Below are 18,647 nucleotides of genomic sequence, written 5' to 3' on the forward strand. Positions count from 1 at the left end.
TCTCGGCCCAAAGATACGCACGCAATCATTTTATTCCTCTCGCCCTTGCCTTGCGCTACCTGGAGTAGCTAGCTAGCTAGAGTAGCTCCCGCCCCGGCCGGGCCGGCCGGCAAAAGTTCCAACATCTCTCTGTCGGTCAGAGATGGTCAACCATATGCAGTTATGGCGATGCATTACTAGTACTCTGTGGCTGCAATTTGTTTGGAACCGTGCTAATCTTTCTTTTTTTGCGGGGAGAACTGTGTGTTAATCAGGTGACATTGTCCACAGTCAGATAATGAAGCAACTTTGCTTAATCCAGATAAGTAAGCTCGAGACGATTTAGGCCATGATCAAGCCGGGGTTGTGCCACACCCACACCTCTCTGCGATCCTTCTGTTTTTCTGCCTCAGGGGATCTTCTTCTCATCGCCTCTGGCAACACAACAAACAAAGAATTGAGTGCCACTTCTCTGAAGTGTTGTTTATACACTGTTTTAGACACTCTTGGGATAAGTGTTAGTATCTCTGCTATGCACGGGAAGTAATCCGGCTTATTAGGTTGCTCACCAAAGTCAAAGTCAAGGGGAAGAATATTTAACACGTTTTACTGCACTTTACTCCGGCACTCGAGTAGTGCTGCATGCAGTGCAACTAGCAGTGCAACAAGTCTTCCTATCAAATCGAACTACATCAGCTGATCTTTACACAGATATTCTTATGGTTCCAATGCATCAACATGATGATGAGCAGCATTCAAGGATGTCCAACTTTGCTAGCTGGTCTTCGTTGCTTTCAACTGCTCTGTCACTCTATGTACTCCATCTATTGCCAAGAGCAACCATCCATCTACTAGTACTACATGATCTATGGATAGTTGTAGAGGATTCAAAGCTCCGTCATCATGGCGTGTCACTTCACTTCAAGGTTCGATTTTGATGTGAAGCGTCGTGTATAGTGTAAATTTTCTAACATCTTGACCGGTTAGTACTCAAAGCTGGAGGAAATTTAATGTTCTTGATGCAGTAGGTGAGTTTTCTTTTTGAATGAGCTTGTTTTATCTGTTATTTTCAGTAACATTTTCAAGCTCCAAAATCAACAAAGGCCTCTTGTATCTGTTATGATCAGGTGTCGTGTTCAGAGTTCAGACTACTGTTTTGATCCCTTCAAACTATTTTTCAGACTTCAGACGAAATTTATCCATTGACCGGTGAGGATATATCTTGGATCTGAAATTTCCTGCTACTCCGTAGTACTTCCAAAGAGGGGACAGTCTTTCCAAAACACTCTAGATCCTGCACAGATACGTTGCTGAAACTGACCCAGTTTCTTTGCATGAATCTAGCTGCAACAGTATTATGACCCTGTTTCTTTGCATGAATCTAGCTGCAGCAGTTCTCCATTTCCCTTTCAGATATATCGATATATCTGCAGAACGATCTTTGGATCCATGGTTTGGATTCTTTGCCTGATCTCTGATGTGATAGGTTGACATTGGAACCCAGCTGCAGATCTGTCTAGCTCTTGCATTGCTTGGCTCTGCCTGCATCACCGGCCATGATGACAGAGCAGAACTGAAGCTGCTTGTCAGGCACAGCCTGTTCTTCCTTCCTTCCATCCCCTCTTTCCTGCGAAGGCCATGCATTTGGCAAGAGGATGATGATCATGGCAAGGCAGCAGTTGCCCAGCATCCATCCATCCCTGTGAAATGTCATTGAGAAGACTGGCTGGAGCAGTTGTGCTGCTGCTACTCCTCCTACAGTACTAATTTTGCCAGGGGCAGTTTGGACGTCAATGTTGGACATTATTGGGATGGCATTGGGAGCAGGGAATATGACCTCAGCTGTGCCTCACATACTCTCTGCAGGCTGGAGTTTGAGGTGGGGGAATTTATGGGCGTTACTGCTGGATTTGCACAAAATTGGTTAGGATTTATGTGAGTTGTCACGGCCACCGCAGGAACAGTGAAAGCCTTGAGAATGATGGCTTCTCTCCTTCATACATCCGCGGTTTGACCTGGGCTTGGACTTGGCTTCTCCGAAGTTTAGCCGTGGGAATTATCATGTGCATTCGACAACTGACAAAGTCATAGTAAAATCAAGCTTAGCTTAGCTTGGTGTGATAGACTGCTACAGTAGTATACTACATTTTCCCAAAAGGATAGATAACGAGAAAGTAGTAGAGCTCATGCAACAGAGGCAGCAGTGCTCTGAGAGCTACGAGTACATCAGTGAGTCATCAGTGCAAAATTTTAGTGCACCAGCAGGACTGTACTTACTGTAATTTGAGTCCCTGTCCAATGGCAGGTTGTACATAGAACTTTATTCCAACAGTAACTGAAAATGGCAAAGCTCCTGCTGATTGTTAAAAAATAAAGTGTGTAGCAACTGAAACAATCTCTCTGATAGCACCACATTGGGCTTAACAGATACTCCTAGAGATTGTCTTCCTTTGCTTGTTGTAAATGGTTAACATTTTCAACGGTTGGTCAGCAGCTGCAAGATTAGGGCAGAAGAATGTGCTGGCCCACGTGCCTGGATAGATTAGCGTCTTTTTCTATCTGTACGGATTTTTTTGTCTTTCATTAGTATATTGTAGCAGGTGATCCACCCACTGTTCACCTCTTAAAAAACAAAAACAATAGAGTATTATCCATTCAAGAGTCGGCGGCAACAGAAGCAGAAACAAGATAGGCCACCAAACTGAATAATTCACTGTCCTGTCTGAAGCAGAGTGTAAACAAACTTTCCTTAATTGATGTCACAACTAACTAACAGGGCACCTTCCAGTTATACATCGATATATACATCCAAGCCATGTATCTATACATGCTACAAATCCATGACAGCATCCCAGAAAAGTTCTAAAAAAAATTGAGCTATCCGATCATTTGAGCTGCACTACTACAAGCAAGCACTTGTAATTCCCAATCATTTGAGCTGTCTGATCCAAAACTGAGCCTACATTCCAGCTTACAATTTACAAAATCCTATCTTGGGTAAATTTACATTTTCATCAGTCAAGCCATAGACTTATGCACACAACAAAAGCAAAAAAGAATACTCACACAAACAAGTGGTTACAAATTCCAATCATCTGATGTTCTGAATCTTCTGATCACAAAACGGAGCTACAATTCCTGCTTATAAAATTTGCAAAATCATGTCTTGACTAAATCGACATTTCCATCAGTCAAGCCCTACAAATGTTACACACAGAGTAAAAAAAATACCCATACAACAAAGCGCTTACAAATCCCAATCATCTGAACTTCTGATCACAAAACTGAGCTACACTCTGCTCACAAATTCCAGCGAGACTTTGCCCCTCTCTAATGTACAATTCCATCTCGACTAAATTGGCATTTGCCTCAATCAAGTGTAACAACTAAATTGGCATTTGCCTCAATCAAGTGTAACAACTAAATTGGCATTTGCCTCAATCAAGTGTACAACAACAAATTACAACATCGCATGGTTAATTAGCCTCATGTAGTCATGTTCCTCACCAGTACAGCCTGACCGGCGGCACGGTGAACCCATGTGCCTCGTCGAGGAACGGCACCGTCTCCGGCCGGTCCTGGAGGTCACCGTAGAACTCGTACTCGGCCTCGTAGTCGTGCAAATCGAGCTCCTTCTTCTGGTTGGTGTGGTAATGGTGCTTGGCCCCCGGCGGCTTCCCGAACCCGAACAGGCTCACCTCCTCGCACAGCCCGAGCGCCATTACCACCGCTTGCAGCCCCGACGAGTAGTGGAAGTACCTCTCGTCGTGCTTCTTCGCCCAGCCGCCCGCCGCCGCAGCGGCGGACGAGGAGGACGAGGTTACGAAGCGGCGGAGCGAGTAGTACTTGGCAATGCGGGCGGCGAGGGCGTCGAGGCGGGGGTCGGTGAGGATGAGCCGGAAAGGATTGGCGCCGGCGGTGGCGTTGCAGATGAGGGCGTCGAGGAGGTGGGCCGGCTGGCAGACGTACATGGCCATGGGCACGGCGGCGCCATAGGGGTGGCAGCCGCAGCCGGGGGCGGTGGCGGCGGCATGGGAGGCGCAGAGGTGGAGGATGTTGGAGTTGGCGAAGGAGAGGGATGTCCTGGCGCCGACGTCGGGGCCGAAGCCGGCGATGCGGGCGTTGTTGAGGCGGATGACGAGCCCGTGCGCGTCGATCTGGGCCCCGCGGCCCGAGCCCAGGAGGACGCCGCTGTTGCCCACGACGGCGCAGGTCGGGGCTTTCGTGGTCCGTGGGCCGAGGAGAGCGCTGGTGAATGGGAGGTCGGTCATGACGGCGGCCACATTGCCGGCTCCGGCGCGGCGGAGGCGGCGGTGGGAGAGGAGGAAGGAGCGGAGGGAGGCGCGGAAGGCGGCGAGGAGGGAGTCGTCGGAGGGGAGCGCGCCGGCGGGGACGCGGGCGCGGGAGATTGTCCTGGGCCGCGGCGGGCCCCCAGGGGTTTGCGGGAGGCGGAGGTAGAGGAGGCGGTAGCGGCCGCCGAGGCTGGGGAAGGTGGAGATGGAGCCGTTGGCGAAGAGCGCGGCCGCGTCGGCGAGGAGCTGCGAGTACCCCGCGCTTTCCGCCGCGGCGAGGCGGCGGAGGAGCGGGTCGCCGGCCGCGGGCTTGGCGGCGTGAATTGGCGGCGGCGGCGGGGGCGGGGGCTGGAGGGGCGTGCGGCGACGCAAGGAGAGAGATAAGAGGGAGAGAAGCACGAGGGCCAGGGCCGGCGGGAGGTGGCGGCGCTTCATCTCCGGCGGGGCGGGCGGCGAGATCCGGCAGCCATTAGTAGGCGTGGGTGAGAGAGAGCGTCAGTGGGGTGGGGGAGAAGAAGCAGGGGAGGACGCGGGCACGCAGCAGCTGGGGCCGAGCGGTGAGAAGGGAATCGGGTAGTTTGGACGAGGTGACCGACTCGTGGGGCCTGGAGCGGGGATGGGGTCGACGTGTCATTGGGTGGGTGGTTAGTTTGATGGTTTGGTTAGTTAGGTGGACGGTTGCTGTAGGAGCAGTTTGGCCACGGTGCACTCAAAACGTTACAAAAGTAGACAGAGTGGGAGGGAGTCGATTAGATTAGCAGAACGGAACCGACCAATGGAAAGGGATTAAAGGGTAAGTGTACATACTCCAACATGCATTGTGATCAATCGACGTAATTAAGAGGGCTCTTATTCCTTACCTTCGGTTGGTTTAAAAGGGGTAAGCAACTTGAACAATCCAAGAACTTGTCTTGGGTGCGCTGGAAAGATGGTTATAGATGACTATGCAACTTGAACAAGCCGTTGCCTGCCAAGCTTACGGTGTGTCTGTTGCTATCTGGAAGAGCAAAATGCATGTCTAGTCACTGAAATTGAGTAGAATATGCAATTTGGTCATAATTCTTAGAAAACGCTTATATAGGTTGTCCAACTAAAAATTACGGTGCAGTATGATTCCATACGGCGAAGAGAGATGTAGATGTCTTTGGCTTTCTGGCAGGCGTGGGCCACAAACTGACATCTTTAACTTTGTATACCATTGTACGTAGGCTCACGAATCATGTGAATGTGGTTTAAGATACAACTCATTGTAATCCGTATTGCATTGTTTTGTCGTCCACGTAGATGACGTGGAGAATTCGACTTTGTGGGTTAGGATCTTGGAGAGAGAGAAAAATCGTTCTCGACTCGCAGACTTAAAATCAGACTGACAGGTACTTTAACGTAGTGTAATAGGTAAAAAGTAGCTTCGGCAGTAAGGAAAAGACATGTAAAGAGGCTCAGCCAATCCCCAAGAAAAGCAAGAAAAGTTAGCAAACAACCTATCGATAGGATTAATTCTAACAGAATAAACACCTTAAGAAAGTTTCCGGATGGAAAATCTCGTTGTTCAGCTCTCCAGTGCTTCGGAAAAACAGCGCTGCTATACGTACGATGTTACTGAATGATACTATGATGCCATCCTTTTTTTGCACGCAACAGAGGCAAAGCACCGACCGCACTATTTTAGTGTCAGATAGCTTCGGTCAGTTAACGCAAAAGAATTACAAACACCTCGTTGGTTTTTGCAGCTACTATGTTTTCAGTGAAGCAATCCGATATTCCGATGGAGTAACTCAACTTCTAAATATATGATCTGCTGCAATCGTACAAGTTTGAAAGATAAAACATTGTAAAGGTAGTAGATCATTTCCATGCTACTATAGAAGTCAAACCTTGTATAGGATGTGGTATTCTAAAAGAAGTGCAGATTAACGCAAGGGACAGTGACATTATTAGATAAAAGGACAATTTCTAATTCCAGACCGACATTTGCGTTTGACCTTATAACCCTTTTCACCTCTTAAATTAGAGGTATCCTACTGTGCATATGAAGCAATGAAACAGTCATTGTAAATCATATCTTTTAAATAGTATGAAGTGTTGGACGAATGTGGACTGAATACTCAGAAATATTTCTTCAGCAACAAAGATAAGCAAGCAATCATACAGGATCGGTTTACATATGAACAAACCAAGCAAAGATAAGTATGACAGGGAAATTCCATACCTATCTGTGGATCTTAGTAAAACATGGAGTGATCCATACGGGAATTGGCCAATTTAACCAGTGTTGAGGAGAGACTACATCATTGGCATGTTTATCCTCCAAACAATATATTCCAACATCCCGGCGCTTATCCTTCCCATCATATAGCCAATACTCCTCATCATCAGTAAAATATACATGGTTTGGCAGCAGCATTGGGTAATCCTTTGTCGAAATACAACATGTATAGTTATGCCCCATGAACAATGCATCATCCCCCAAGGTATGCATATCGACGATTTCTTGCTTGTCAAAATCGACTTTGTATATTTCAATACCAGTTGTTTCCAGATCATGAAGCTCACCACGTGAGCAACTCGTCAACCTCCATATTTGCAACACCTCGCCAGACGAGGTCCGGGAAATGTAAGTGTTATGTGCGATGAATGGTGACGTGTCTTTGAAAATTACATCAAGGGTGGCGCAAGAACCTTCAATCGTGTAGCGATGGATCCCTCCAAGCAAACTCATCGCGTAGAATGCCCCTTCGTGAAATATGCAATCAGAGTACTCTGAAGATTGGACCGAGGAGGTGACCCAATGCCCACTTATTGTCGCCCACCCTCGCAAACGAGAGCTGCCTATAGGGATTGTGAATCATCATAGCGATGCAATCCCCCTGCGAAGGATCGCAGGATAACACGACCTTGAGATACAGAGCATCCCGGAGCTCGTCCACAGCATGGTCATGCGGCTCCTCAGTTTCCCTTATAGGAGTAGAGTCGTAGAAATAAAGGTCATACCTTTCGAGTTCCCCGGCCTGATTAAAGACGGGGTTTACCTGCTCGACGGTAGCCACGGGCGGCAACGCGACCTGCTCGCCCGTGACGGGGTTGAGGAGGAGGAGCTCGGAGCGGCCGTCGGCGGTGACGAGCCACCCGTGCGACGAACCGACGATGTTGCGCTCCCCGATGGGAGGGTCCGGGAGACGCATCTTGTAAGTATTTTTGTCGGCGAGGCTGAAGAGCTCGGCGGTGGTGTAGAGGAGGCAGGGGGTTTGGGACCGCTTGTAGACGCCGAGGCGGCGGATGGCGCGGGCGGCGGCGCACCAGGTGGTGCAGACAACGGCGGACTGAAAGAGATCCGGGAACTCTAGCTCACCGAGAACGTTGGCAAGGAGATCCGCCGGCAGGCTGGACCAGTCGGGGTCGGGCCGCGGTGACTCCTTCAACGGGCAGAGATTTGGACAGACAGGGGAGGGGATTTAGCTACGCGCTCCTTGGAAATAAAGGACGGCGATGAGCTCGTATCGCCGCTTATGCCCTAGTTTCCCCCGGAGTAGGAGCGGAATTGTCGGCGGCTTCGATTTGGGGACGAGACGGCCAGCGACCTCGGAAGGGAAGACAGAGGGAGTCGTGGGCTGTGGCGCCGGTTGCAATCCGAGTAGGAAACCAGGCCTCTACGCAGCAAGTCCTTATGGGCCTTCCAGTCCAGTCATCCGAGACCCTTTTTGTTTGATCTCCTGTTTCAGATTTTGGTGCTTTTATCAATCTCAAAAACATTTCTCTTATTTACATATGAAACTGAGAAGCACTTCCGGACGTGTTTTTCATGTTTCTAAACAGAAAAAATGGTTTTGAAATTGCTAGAAGCATCAAAAACTGAAACAGAAGGCCAAACAAACATGGCCTGAAACGGCGGGCTGGATTTCAGGGCCTTTTTCAAACGCATTAAACCAATATTTTTTTGAGGGCACGCATTAAACCAATAAAGATGGTGCGGGTATTTACATGAGAGACGGAGATCAACAAGAATTACAGTCTAGCCAGCTAGCAAGTAGCAACCAGCGACAATACAGCAATATATATCACCGTGTTTAATTAGCCTCAATCCAGAGCTACTACAGCAAATTCGATCATTTCTTCTTACAAGCCGGGTTGGACGCGAGGCTGGTAATCCAGACCTGGTCAGCCACCACAGGCTGGTCATCGTCGTTCCGGTGCCACGCCCACAGCGCGTGCGTCGCGTTCACCACCTGCAGCCTGCCATGCCCGAAGCTCGCCTCCCGGAACGCCGACGCCTTGGGCTGCGGCTCCACGAAGTCCTCCGCGAGCCCTTCCCTGTTCCCTCCGTCGCCGATCGTCACGTACACCGGCGCGCAGGGGTCCTCCTCGCCGTCGCCGCCGCCGTGGACGCGCGCGAACCGCTCGTAGGCGTGCACGTGGCCGGCGAACACCGCGTCCACGCGCGCCCCGTAGAGCAGGTCCTCCATGGCAGCTCTCATGGCGTCCCCTTCCCCCTGGTGCGCCTCGTTGCTGTTGTACCACGGCGCGTGCACCAGCGCCACCACGAACGCCGGCGCCGCCTTGCCGTTGCCATTGCCACGGTTGTGGATCCCTGCGAGGTCACGCTGCAGCCAGTCGTGCTGCGGCGACCCGGTGCCGAAGTCGGCGTAGGAGCCCAGCATGATGACGTGCACGGCGCCGCCGGCCACATCGAAGGAGTAGTAGAGGTTCGACCCCGAAGCCGGAGCCGAGGACCCGGCGCCGGAGACGTCGAACGGCATCCGCCAACGCGCGTTGTAGGCTATGAATGGTGTCCGCTCGACGACGGGGATCTTCTCGATCTCGTGGTTGCCCTGGGTCACCATCCATGGCCTCGAGCTCGCCAGCGGCTCCACGAGCCGGCCGAACGAGTCCCACCGCGGCTGCCACGTGTCGGCGTACGAGAGGTCCCCCGGGAACAGCAGCATGTCGTAGTCGGCGGCGGCGATGTGGGCCAGCGTCGAGTTGGTCCACTCCGTCTGGCCCAGGTCGCCGGCGATGACGAAGGTGAAGGGGAGGCTTGACGGTGGCGTCCGGAAGGAGAGCTCGCGTGATGATGGGCCTGAGCCGCCGCACCGGTAGTAGTACGTCGTGCTGGGCTTCAGTGGCCCGATGACGGCTTCGTGGATGTTGCCGGAGTGGTAGAGGACGTAGGAGTAAGTGGTGGTGGTTCCGGTCGCCGAGGACGTGTACTGACCTGAAGTTGTGCCGTAGTCGACTGTTGCCGGCGCGTCGTCGTCGGTGATCCATGTCACCCTCATCTTGTCAGGGCCGACCGCTGACACGTGCACCTGGAAATTATACCAAAACATGGGCAATGAAACAGCTAAACTGATGCAAATCCTTTTCAAATCTACTGAAATTCATAAGACAAACCGTAATGTTTCAGAACCGTTGTTAATTTCCCAATTGTTCCAGCTGAAAATCATTTAAAGATGTGCTGATGTTTGCTTAGCAGTGAGAAAAACATTTCCTACAAGTTTCAACCACATCAAGGGTGATGTTAAATGAGTCTGAATAAAGAGAAGCACATTTTTCAGAGGAGGAGAAGCTTGTGGTCATATGTTGTTTGTCTTGTCTTCAGTTAGTACACTACAATCCATGCATGTCCTATCGACCAAACTTCGCAATGGTTGGCATATGTTTAGTTCTACAGAAAATGGCAAACATATAACTCCACGGGACTGTATAACTGAAGCGTCCAAGACTTATCTGCTATGCTGCAAATGGACCGGACAGAACACATAGGGGCTGTTGGAAAGATTTGAACGGTACATATACTTCAGAGGCAAAAAGGGAAGAAGCATCACTGAATTCCACATTTGGAGGTTTTAGTTAGAATTTCTCTTGCAGTTTGTGACTGAAGGCAGTGGAAGGAAATCCAACGCCACCACTAACATTTGGGGGCTGTTTGGATCGTTACCAAAACTGGCCTTACCAATAAATTGGTCATGCCCATGATTTTTGGTCCCTGTTTGGTCCGTTACCTATTTTGGCTCGCCTTGCCAACCTCGGGCGCGCCCTCGTGCATTTCTCGCCAACGTGGCGAAGGCGCGGAAATTGTTCGCCAACAAATTGATGACCAAATCACACGCGAGTTTCTCCTCGATGTATAAAGCTGTGCTTCAGATCCGTAGCCGTCACCGGCCGCGGTGTGAGCGAGCGCTGCTCCGGCGGCCAACCGTCTACCTTTCTTCCTCGTCTCTCCAAGGATTCAAGCCGCACGGATCGCTGCTCCGGCAGCCACCCGTCGACCTTTCTTCCCCGTCTCTCCAAGGATTCAAGCCGCACGGATCGCTGCTCCGGCAGCCACCCGTCGACCTTTCTTCCCCGTCTCTCCAAGGATTCAAGCCGCACTCCTGGGTCAGAGCTCAAGATTCCCCTCGGACATACCTTGCTCTCCTTTTCCTGTGGTGTGATTTGCTTGCTGTTGATTCTTTTAGGTAGGAATCTACTTCAATGTCAGTCCTATTTGCTAGATCTAAAGTATCTAGTACCAACTCGCTAATTGTTCATCTTCATAGATCACATGTATGCCACTCCTTCAAGTAATACAGTACAGTGCTTGATTGATTGATATATTTTCTTTGCCATTTGTCCTGATTGCAAGCACAATACAGTGAGTTCGTTAGCATATGAACTTGATTTTGTATCATGGCTAGATGTGATGTCTGAATATTTACAGGCTAATGTATGTATCGATGTTCTGAAGTTCTAGCAGCACTTGCTTGCAATGGTATTATTGAGCCAGTATGTACGTGTCTTATTTAATTTTGTTTTTTTATACTTGTGTTATGTGATATATGACAGTGTAATATTGACTATGATGTTCAAATTCTTTAACTAAACCAATTTCCAAATATTTGGCAAGTTATTTGGCTTGAAACCAAATGAAAGCCAATGATTTTGCCAAAATTTTGACTTCATTGTGGCTACAATCCAAACACCCACATCTTGTCAATATTTTGCCCATGCCTTTGATTTGGTCATGCCAATATTTTGGTAGGGCTAAATGGGGCACAATCCAAACAGCCCCTTGGTACGAGTCCCGACTCTTCAGCAAGATTTCTTTCTATATCTGAAAGTTCGAATGCGGCAAATGCGCGGCAAATGTGCATCAATTTCAGAACGATACTCCTCGCTAACATTTTTTTTTTGAGAAAATCCTTGCTAACATTAGCAATTTGCATTTGGCTGTCTGTGAAAAATGATGCTGTTTGATCCCCCCCGTATCAGTAAACAAAAGGGACCATTGATTGGGTTTTCTGTTTCAGACTTTACAAGAACGGATGGACGGTGGATCTACTACTATTTCCCATCTCTACTACACTAGCATTACATTTAATGCAAGTGTGAACATTTGAAAGCGTGTTTTATGATTGTAGCGTAGGTGTCCTTGCCAAACAGTAGAGCACTCGGACGATAGTCTGTCTTCACACACTGGCCAAACAGAAGTTTGGCAATCAAGCACTCGTATCCATTTTCGGTTTCCAATAGGAAAAGAGGCAAGACATCATGAGGTACGGCTGAAGATTGTCATCATCAATTCCAGCACTAAAAGTTCTAATCAAAATGCTGATGATCAATTGCACCCCAAGATCGAGCGAACATTAAACTACTCCGTAAAAGATATAGCCGATTAGTAGGAGTACCAACAAATAAAATACTACTCCCTACTAATCATGGGCTCCTAGGCCAAACCGCGCGTATGCCGACATCGATCGTCAGAAACGATAAACAAGAGAGCGATCCAAGTATCCAACCAAATTCTTCGTTTGCAGGTATCCTAGGGACAAACAAGGCATGATTCCTTCCTACTTTCGCACTTTCCGAGTATTATAATCCATGGTCACGAGGAACGGCAAGCGGCGGTCAGGAAAGCAGGCGGTTGGACTGACTCATGTGGCGAACACTCAATCGAAACTCCCCAAAAAAAAAGGAGAGGGAAAAGCAGGCGGTTCGACTGGTGTGACATAATGATATTCCTAGAATTTGGACTGTAAAAATGGCTTCGATGATCACGCCGTCCGTGTCGATCGTTTTCAGAATCTGAGTTCACTGAAGAAATCTTGGGCCAAAACCGAAACAGCATCTCTGATGGTGCGTACGTACCTGCTGCGGCGTCTGGCCGTCGGCGTCGGCGTCCCGGCGCAGAAGGGGGAGCGTCGCCTTCGCCGCCGGCCGCACGTACGGCGACGTCACGGCGAGGCACGCCGCCGGGACCATGGCCACGACGAGCACGAGGAGGGCCAAGAGCGCCATCTTCTTCTTCTTCTTCCCCATTGGCATCGCCATGGCGATCTTTCGACGACGACGAAGATGAGGGGACTGAACAGAGCAGGGGAGATGTGAAGGCGGTCCGTGAGGACGGGCGAGTATATAATACGACCGGGGTGGCTGGCCGGCTGGCTGCTCGGGGGGCGGCAATAACGGCGGGCGGCCGTGGATGGACTGGAATTTATTGAACGGATCGACGAATGAAGCCAGTTTTGGACGATGCAGGTAGGAATCTGACCGTGCTGAGTCAATTTTGGGCGACCAGTGTCGCAAGGGTGTTCCGGTTTGTTTGATCGCCGGGCCCGTGGGGATGCCAAAAAATGCGATGCGAGGCCGTGTTCTTCGGTTGGGCGGTTCGCGCGTGTTCGGGGTCGCCGGTGACGTGGCGTTGTGGCGAGGGCGGCGGTTCGCTGTAGTTGTAGTAGCAACGCGCACGTATTGCTACGTGATTTCTCCGATTCTAAATTGTTATCGAAATAATATATGTATTTGATTTTTTTTAAGAATAGATACATTCATATTTAGACAAATTTGAGTCAAGAATTTAGAATGGGAGGGGCTACATGCATGGCCCTGTCATACATCGTCGGCTGCAGAGAATATCTGCATCGACAACAGCGGCATATGCCCGTCTCGTAGCAGAGTTTTACAAGCTGTGTGTTCCTCGCTGGCTGGCTGCCTCTGGTTGCCAAACGAGAATAATGAGATGCGGGTAGCCAGAACCAAATTTATCTAAACTAGATAAGACAGGAAATTATTTGCTTGTCATTTAGCACAGCCAGGTCCATAGCCTAATTACCACTGACAATTAAAGCAGGATATTTTACCACTGCAAAATGAAAATACGTCCTTAATTTCCATGCTACTGTAGAGGCATATAAAACAACCCCTGTTCTGGCCGCCTCTAATATCTTCGACATAGTATCAAATTTCTTGAAGAATGTAGAATAAACACTGAATTATTTCATCGGCAACAAAGATAATGAAGATGCCATAACGTACCAGTTCAAAAATTGATAAGCAACAAAACAAAAGTAGCTACTACGTGTAATACCTCATACCTATCCGTGGATCTTAGTAAAACATGGAGTGATCCAAACGGGAACTGGCTGATTTAACCAGTGTTGAGGAGAGACCACATCATTGACATGTTTATCCTCCAAACTATATGTTCAACACTCCGGCGATTATCCTTCCTATCATATAGCCGGTACCCATCATCCTCAGTAAAATATACATGGTTTGGCAGCAGCATTGGGCAATCCTTTGTGGAAACACAACATGTATAGTTATGCCCGATGAACAATGCATCATCCCCCAAGGTACGCATACCCGCGATTTTTTGCTTGTCAAAATCGACCTTGTATATTTGAATACAAGCTGTTTCCCGATTGCCGTTCGTCATCCTCCATATTTGCAACACGTCGCCTGTCGAGCTCCGGGAAATGTAGTTACGTGCGACGAACGGTGACACGTCTTTCAAGATCACATCGCGCGTGGCGCAAGAACCTTCGATGGTGTGTCGATGGATCCCACCGCGGGAGTTCATGGCGTAGAACGCGCCTTCATGAAATATGCAGTCAGAGTACTGCGAATCATGGAACGAGGTCGTGGCCCAATGCCACATCTCGTCGCCCACCCTCGCGAATGAGAGCTGCCGGTGAAAGGGGTTGCGAAGGGTCGCAGGATAACACGACCTTGAGATACAGGGCGTCCCGGAGCTCGTGCACGGCATAGCCTTGCGGCTCATCGGCTCCTTGATCTGGGGAGAGCGGCGTCGTAGAAGTAAAGGTGGTACCTGAGTTCCCCGGCGTGGTTGAAGACGGGGGTCACCTGCTCGACGGTGGACACGGGCGGCAGATCGATCTGGTCGCCGGTGGCCGGGTTGAGGAGGAGGAGCTCGGAGCGGGCGTCGGCGGTGACGAGCCACCCGTGCGAGGAGCCGACGATGTTGCGCTCCTCGATGGGAGGGTCCGGGAGACGCACTGCCTTGTAGGTGGTTTTGTCGGCGAGGCTGAAGAGCTCGGCGGCGCGGGTGCCGGCGGCGGCGGCGGCGGTGTAGAAGAGGCAGGGGGATTGGGAGCGGTTGTAGATGCCGAGGCGGAGGAGGGCGCGGGCGGCGGCGCGCCAGGTGGTGCAGGCGGCGGCGGCGGAGCGGAAGAGGTCCGGGAACTCGAGCTCGCCGAGGACGGTGGCGAGCACGTCGGCCGGCAGGTCGGACCAGCTGGGGTCAGCCATCGGTGGTTCCTGGATTGGGTCGGCACTCGGCACACCATGCCACCGTCGTATAAGATTGGGAGGCGGCTTGTGTGGTCGGCGCAGAACCGGCCAGCGGCGGTGAAGAGGAGAAGGCGAATCGAGTCGTGGGCCGTGGGCCGTGGGCCTGTTGACGCAATTGCAATCAGAGCAGGAAACCAGGCCTGTATTTGTTGTCCTGCGACGTGCCGACTTCCAGTATAATACGGACGTACCGATGCAAGTGGGTCGTGACAACTAATTGACCCATCAAAGATTCAAAATTGTGTGCTTGGATAAAAATCGTCTACGAACAGAAAGTATGATACTACCCATTCATGTACGGAGTAAAGAACTTCCCTGTCAGAGTCTTTTCTGCATTTACCCGCAAAAAAAAAGAGTCTTCTGCATTTTGGGCACATTCTTCCGTACGTATTTTGGATGTAGTCGTTTTCCTTTACTTCAGTGAGCTAAATTATATATTTCAGATGTATAAGTACAACATTCTTTGTGAAACTGTTACAAATCAAACAACCTACTGTATTTAGCAAAGAGAAAACACATACAGTTGTCCACATTAATTCCTTTGAAGCAAGATTGTGTAACACGATTGCTTGCCACCTCAATGATTTTTCAGCCTCCCAAACAGCATCTAGTAATATTCCGGTATCCATCACCATCGACCTCCGCTCCTCCGTTGCCACGGAAGCTGAGACAAAGCAAGAAAAGAAGCAAAGGAAAAGAAAAGCAATTGCATAATCTTGCCGCAATGGGAGCCCCAGCCTACCTATCCCCTCGCTTCCTCCCCCTCCACCACACCGCCCACAGCCTCATCTCCGGCGAACCCAACAGCCGCCCACGGCTGCACATGTCAGGTACGGCAAGCCCGCAAGCAACCGCCCATGGGCTGGGGCTGGGCATGGCATCTCTCTCAGGATATGCTTACGATGCTCTCTCTCTGTCTGCAAAAAAAAGTCTTCGTCTGTTAATACAATTTTAAACGTAATGGCGCGCGATTACGTGTACCCAATCCTGTTTCCTCTGCCAGGTCCTCTCGCGCTTAAATCCGGGTCCAGTCCTAACGATGTCGACGAGCAGCCCCTGCCTTCGCGACGACACGCGTAAGAAGCAGAGCAACAACAAGAGGCAGCTCGTAATCGCCTTTCTCCTCCGCGCGCTGCTGCTCATGTGCGTGGCGTTCCGGCTGGCCGCGTCGCTGACCCGCGCTTTGTACACCGTGGCCGTAGGCAGCGTCGGGCTCCTCTTCGCGGCGGCCAACGCGGCGTGCCTCCGGTGCATCGACGGGCGGAGGAGCGTGACGGGGACGGCGTGCGGAGATTTTGTGGTGGCCGCCATGGCGCACTCGTGGAGGGTCCTGCTTCAGGGGATCACCTCGCTGGTGTTCCTCTGCGCTCACGCCGATGAGTATGTCCGGCCGCCGCCCAGCCCGCTCGTGCTCGTGCCGCACGACAAGCCGGCGGCGCATCCTCAGCAGGTAAAAAACTATCTGCAGTGTTTCGTTCTGGACTCTGAAGTTGCGTTTGCTGCAGAGTTGTTTGATTCTTGAGCTGTTCCTTTTCGTTTTGCCAGAGAAATGTTCGTATATATCTGCATTAGTTGTTACTACACGTTTCTTCAGAGAAATTCAGTGGCAGAAAGAGAAAAGGTTCCACGTTTAGCTGCTCAGTTTGAGGTTTCAGTTAGCTGCTTAATTTGAGGTTTCAGTTAGCTTCTTCTGTATTTGAGTTTCAGTTAGTCCTTGGAATTGACTTCAATGCAAATCTTATTTTACAACGTTTCTACTGAATAAGAAAGCACTTCTTGATTTCTTGACATCTGCAAAAAGATGTTAATTATGTGCAAATTTGTACGGAGTAATCAATCCTATCTACTCCCAACTAGTCAACTGTACCTACTGTACAAAGAAAGTGGCATCATCAGTACGAAAAGTAGTTGCATTTAACAAGACAAAATGTCATCTGAAGAATGCAATTTTTTTAATGGGGAACTCACATTTCAAAGAAAATTGTATTATTTTCTATACGTACGAACTAAAGTCTACTTGGTGAGTCGTGTTACTAGGAAAACATTGTTTTGTCAATTTCTCAGGCACCTGAGAAAAAAAATACCAAATAGATCTGTTAATTCTCATCATGGTATATTTCACATGGCAACAACCATCAGGTGCACATTTCGATCGTCGGAACAAACCACATGAGGATCTCCTGGGTGACCGACGACCGGAGCGCGCCATCCGTGGTACACTACGGCACCTCCCGGAGCAACTACACATCATCGGCAACAGGCTCCCACACAACGTACCGCTACTTCCTCTACAAGTCCGGCGCGATCCACCACGCCACGATCGGGCCCCTCTCCCCCGGCACGGTCTACTACTACCGCTGCGGCGACGCCGGCGACGAGTTCACCCTCCGGACCCCTCCATCATCCCTCCCCATCGAGCTCGTCGTCATCGGCGACCTCGGCCAAACCGAGTGGACGGCATCGACTCTATCCCACATCGCTGCTGCCGACCACGACATGCTGCTGCTCCCAGGTGACCTGTCGTACGCGGACACGTGGCAGCCGCTGTGGGACTCGTTCGGGCGGCTCGTGCAGCCGACCGCGAGCTCACGGCCGTGGATGGTCACGGAAGGGAACCATGAGATTGAGACTCTCCCCATCGTTGAGTTTGCGCCGTTTGTCGCTTACAATGCGCGGTGGCGGATGCCGTATGAGGAGAGCGGGTCGGCGTCTAACCTGTATTACTCCTTTGATGTGGCTGGGGGTGAAGTTCATGTTGTGATGTTGGGGTCTTATGTGGGGTTTGAGGAAGGGTCGGAGCAGTATGTGTGGCTGGAGAAGGACCTGCTTGCCCGGGTGGATCGCCGGAGGACGCCGTGGGTTGTGGTGTTGCTGCATGCGCCGTGGTATAATACTAATCAGGCGCATCAGGGTGAAGGGGAGAAGATGAGGGTTGCCATGGAGAGGCTCCTCTATGAGGCTCGTGTCGATGTCGTCTTCTCCGGCCACGTCCACGCCTACGAGCGCTTCGTAAGTGATCAAGCATTGCAAGTAGTATGTGTTCTTGCTCTGTTAGTGAACTACGAGACGAACTGATTTGATTTGTTGTTGGTTGGTGAACTAGACGAGGATCTACGACAACGAGGCCGACAGCCGGGGGCCGATGTACATCACCATCGGCGACGGCGGCAACCGAGAAGGCCTTGCAAGCAAGTATGTGATCGCTTACAACATCGATCTGCTGTTGATTAATTTCCATGTAGGGTTGTCGCTTAGGGAGAATTCTGATGTATTAATTGTGTGGATTCCTGTCTGTTTGTTGAAGGTTCATCAAGGATCATAAGTCGGCTCACCTGTCGGTGTTCCGAGAAGCGAGCTTCGGCCACGGGCGGCTGAGGATCGTCAACGAGACGAGCGCCGTCTGGACTTGGCACCGCAACGACGATGAGCACGCCACTGTACGGGACGAGGTCTGGCTCGAGAGCTTGGCGAGTCCGAAGCCAGCCATGGTAACCGTCGTTCGCCGCGGCGATGAGTTGTAGGATATGGATATCCATGTATCTCCCGGTCTCCCCACCGCTGTTTTGTGGAATCATCGTGCTTTAGATGGGCCTGTTAGAATTGCGTCCCGAAATTTCTGTTTCATTGGATTGTTCGCTGCTCAGGTCAAGAACATTCGGCTTTTCACATTGTAAAACTAGAATATCTCAACAGCAACAAAATTAGTATTTTTTCCGATACTAAATTCTTGTCATGGTTTCGGTTCGAATTTAGAACCCGAGGGAGTACTGTCCTTGAACTCGCATCAAAAAGGGGTGGACGTGGTGT

The 18,647-nt window shown here is 50.4% G+C and overlaps 5 protein-coding genes across 9 annotated transcripts; 1 reads left to right on the forward strand and 4 right to left on the reverse strand.

The window, feature by feature from the left end:
* Positions 1 to 3,054: 3,054 nt before the first annotated feature.
* LOC100845134 (sialyltransferase-like protein 2) lies at positions 3,055 to 6,166 on the reverse strand. The gene is made up of 2 exons (XM_014902758.2): positions 3,416 to 6,166; positions 3,055 to 3,381 (listed from the first exon to the last, which is right to left on the reverse strand). The coding sequence occupies exon 1, from the start codon at positions 4,704 to 4,706 to the stop codon at positions 3,483 to 3,485; it is 1,224 nt and encodes a 407-aa protein (XP_014758244.1). The 5' UTR covers positions 4,707 to 6,166; the 3' UTR covers positions 3,055 to 3,381; positions 3,416 to 3,482.
* A 154-nt stretch (positions 6,167 to 6,320) lies between these two features.
* LOC100832074 (putative F-box protein At1g65770) lies at positions 6,321 to 7,723 on the reverse strand (the record flags this gene model as incomplete). Its single annotated transcript, XM_024454668.1, is given in 2 exon segments — positions 6,321 to 7,062; positions 7,064 to 7,723. Coding segments are annotated over 2 exon segments (1,242 nt in total), but the record flags the coding sequence as incomplete, so codon positions are not given.
* Positions 7,724 to 8,183: 460 nt separating this feature from the next.
* On the reverse strand, positions 8,184 to 12,840 carry LOC100832372 (probable purple acid phosphatase 20). 2 transcript variants are annotated; one of them, XM_003576996.3, is made up of 2 exons: positions 12,396 to 12,840; positions 8,184 to 9,574 (listed from the first exon to the last, which is right to left on the reverse strand). In XM_003576996.3, the coding sequence occupies exons 1-2, from the start codon at positions 12,576 to 12,578 to the stop codon at positions 8,375 to 8,377; spliced, it is 1,383 nt and encodes a 460-aa protein (XP_003577044.2). In that variant the 5' UTR covers positions 12,579 to 12,840; the 3' UTR covers positions 8,184 to 8,374. The 2 variants fall into 2 exon arrangements, with proteins under 2 accessions (XP_003577044.2, XP_010238710.1); XM_010240408.2 differs by lacking the exon at positions 12,396 to 12,840 and adding an exon at positions 9,660 to 10,433.
* A 1,238-nt stretch (positions 12,841 to 14,078) lies between these two features.
* LOC100832688 lies at positions 14,079 to 15,475 on the reverse strand. The gene is made up of 2 exons (XM_010240410.3): positions 15,362 to 15,475; positions 14,079 to 15,053 (listed from the first exon to the last, which is right to left on the reverse strand). The coding sequence occupies exons 1-2, from the start codon at positions 15,473 to 15,475 to the stop codon at positions 14,307 to 14,309; spliced, it is 861 nt and encodes a 286-aa protein (XP_010238712.2). The 3' UTR covers positions 14,079 to 14,306.
* Positions 15,476 to 15,508: 33 nt separating this feature from the next.
* Positions 15,509 to 18,559, forward strand: LOC100832996 (purple acid phosphatase 22). Of its 4 annotated transcripts, none has more exons than XM_010240411.3 (6): positions 15,509 to 15,670; positions 15,844 to 15,916; positions 16,047 to 16,290; positions 16,980 to 17,849; positions 17,944 to 18,032; positions 18,145 to 18,559. In XM_010240411.3, exons 1-6 carry the CDS (start codon positions 15,565 to 15,567, stop codon positions 18,359 to 18,361), a joined length of 1,599 nt encoding a protein of 532 aa, XP_010238713.1. In that variant the 5' UTR covers positions 15,509 to 15,564; the 3' UTR covers positions 18,362 to 18,559. The 4 variants fall into 4 exon arrangements, with proteins under 4 accessions (XP_010238713.1, XP_010238714.1, XP_003577046.1 ...); XM_010240412.3 differs by having other exon boundaries at positions 15,534 to 15,670; positions 16,043 to 16,290; XM_003576998.4 differs by having other exon boundaries at positions 15,534 to 15,670; positions 15,844 to 16,290.
* Positions 18,560 to 18,647: the final 88 nt, after the last annotated feature.

This window comes from Brachypodium distachyon, chromosome 4, assembly GCF_000005505.3.
Source record: "Brachypodium distachyon strain Bd21 chromosome 4, Brachypodium_distachyon_v3.0, whole genome shotgun sequence".
NCBI classification, from domain to species: domain Eukaryota; kingdom Viridiplantae; phylum Streptophyta; class Magnoliopsida; order Poales; family Poaceae; genus Brachypodium; species Brachypodium distachyon.

What these genes read in the sequence shown, in the direction of transcription:
- LOC100832688 (XM_010240410.3), bottom strand. Translation starts at nt 15,475, where the DNA reads ATGGTGATGGATACCGGAATATTACTAGATGCTGTTTGGGAGGCTGAA. An exon ending in AGGAATTAATGTGGACAACT is followed by an intron (nt 15,054 to 15,361) that starts GTATGTGTTTTC and finishes TGGGTCAATTAG; the next exon opens with TTGTCACGACCCACTTGCAT.
- LOC100845134 (XM_014902758.2), bottom strand. Translation starts at nt 4,706, where the DNA reads ATGAAGCGCCGCCACCTCCCGCCGGCCCTGGCCCTCGTGCTTCTCTCC.
- LOC100832996 (XM_010240411.3), top strand. Translation starts at nt 15,565, where the DNA reads ATGGGAGCCCCAGCCTACCTATCCCCTCGCTTCCTCCCCCTCCACCAC. An exon ending in CCCACGGCTGCACATGTCAG is followed by an intron (nt 15,671 to 15,843) that starts GTACGGCAAGCC and finishes TTCCTCTGCCAG; the next exon opens with GTCCTCTCGCGCTTAAATCC. An exon ending in CTGCCTTCGCGACGACACGC is followed by an intron (nt 15,917 to 16,046) that starts GTAAGAAGCAGA and finishes GGCCGTAGGCAG; the next exon opens with CGTCGGGCTCCTCTTCGCGG.
- LOC100832372 (XM_003576996.3), bottom strand. Translation starts at nt 12,578, where the DNA reads ATGGCGATGCCAATGGGGAAGAAGAAGAAGAAGATGGCGCTCTTGGCC. An exon ending in ACGGCCAGACGCCGCAGCAG is followed by an intron (nt 9,575 to 12,395) that starts GTACGTACGCAC and finishes TATAATTTCCAG; the next exon opens with GTGCACGTGTCAGCGGTCGG.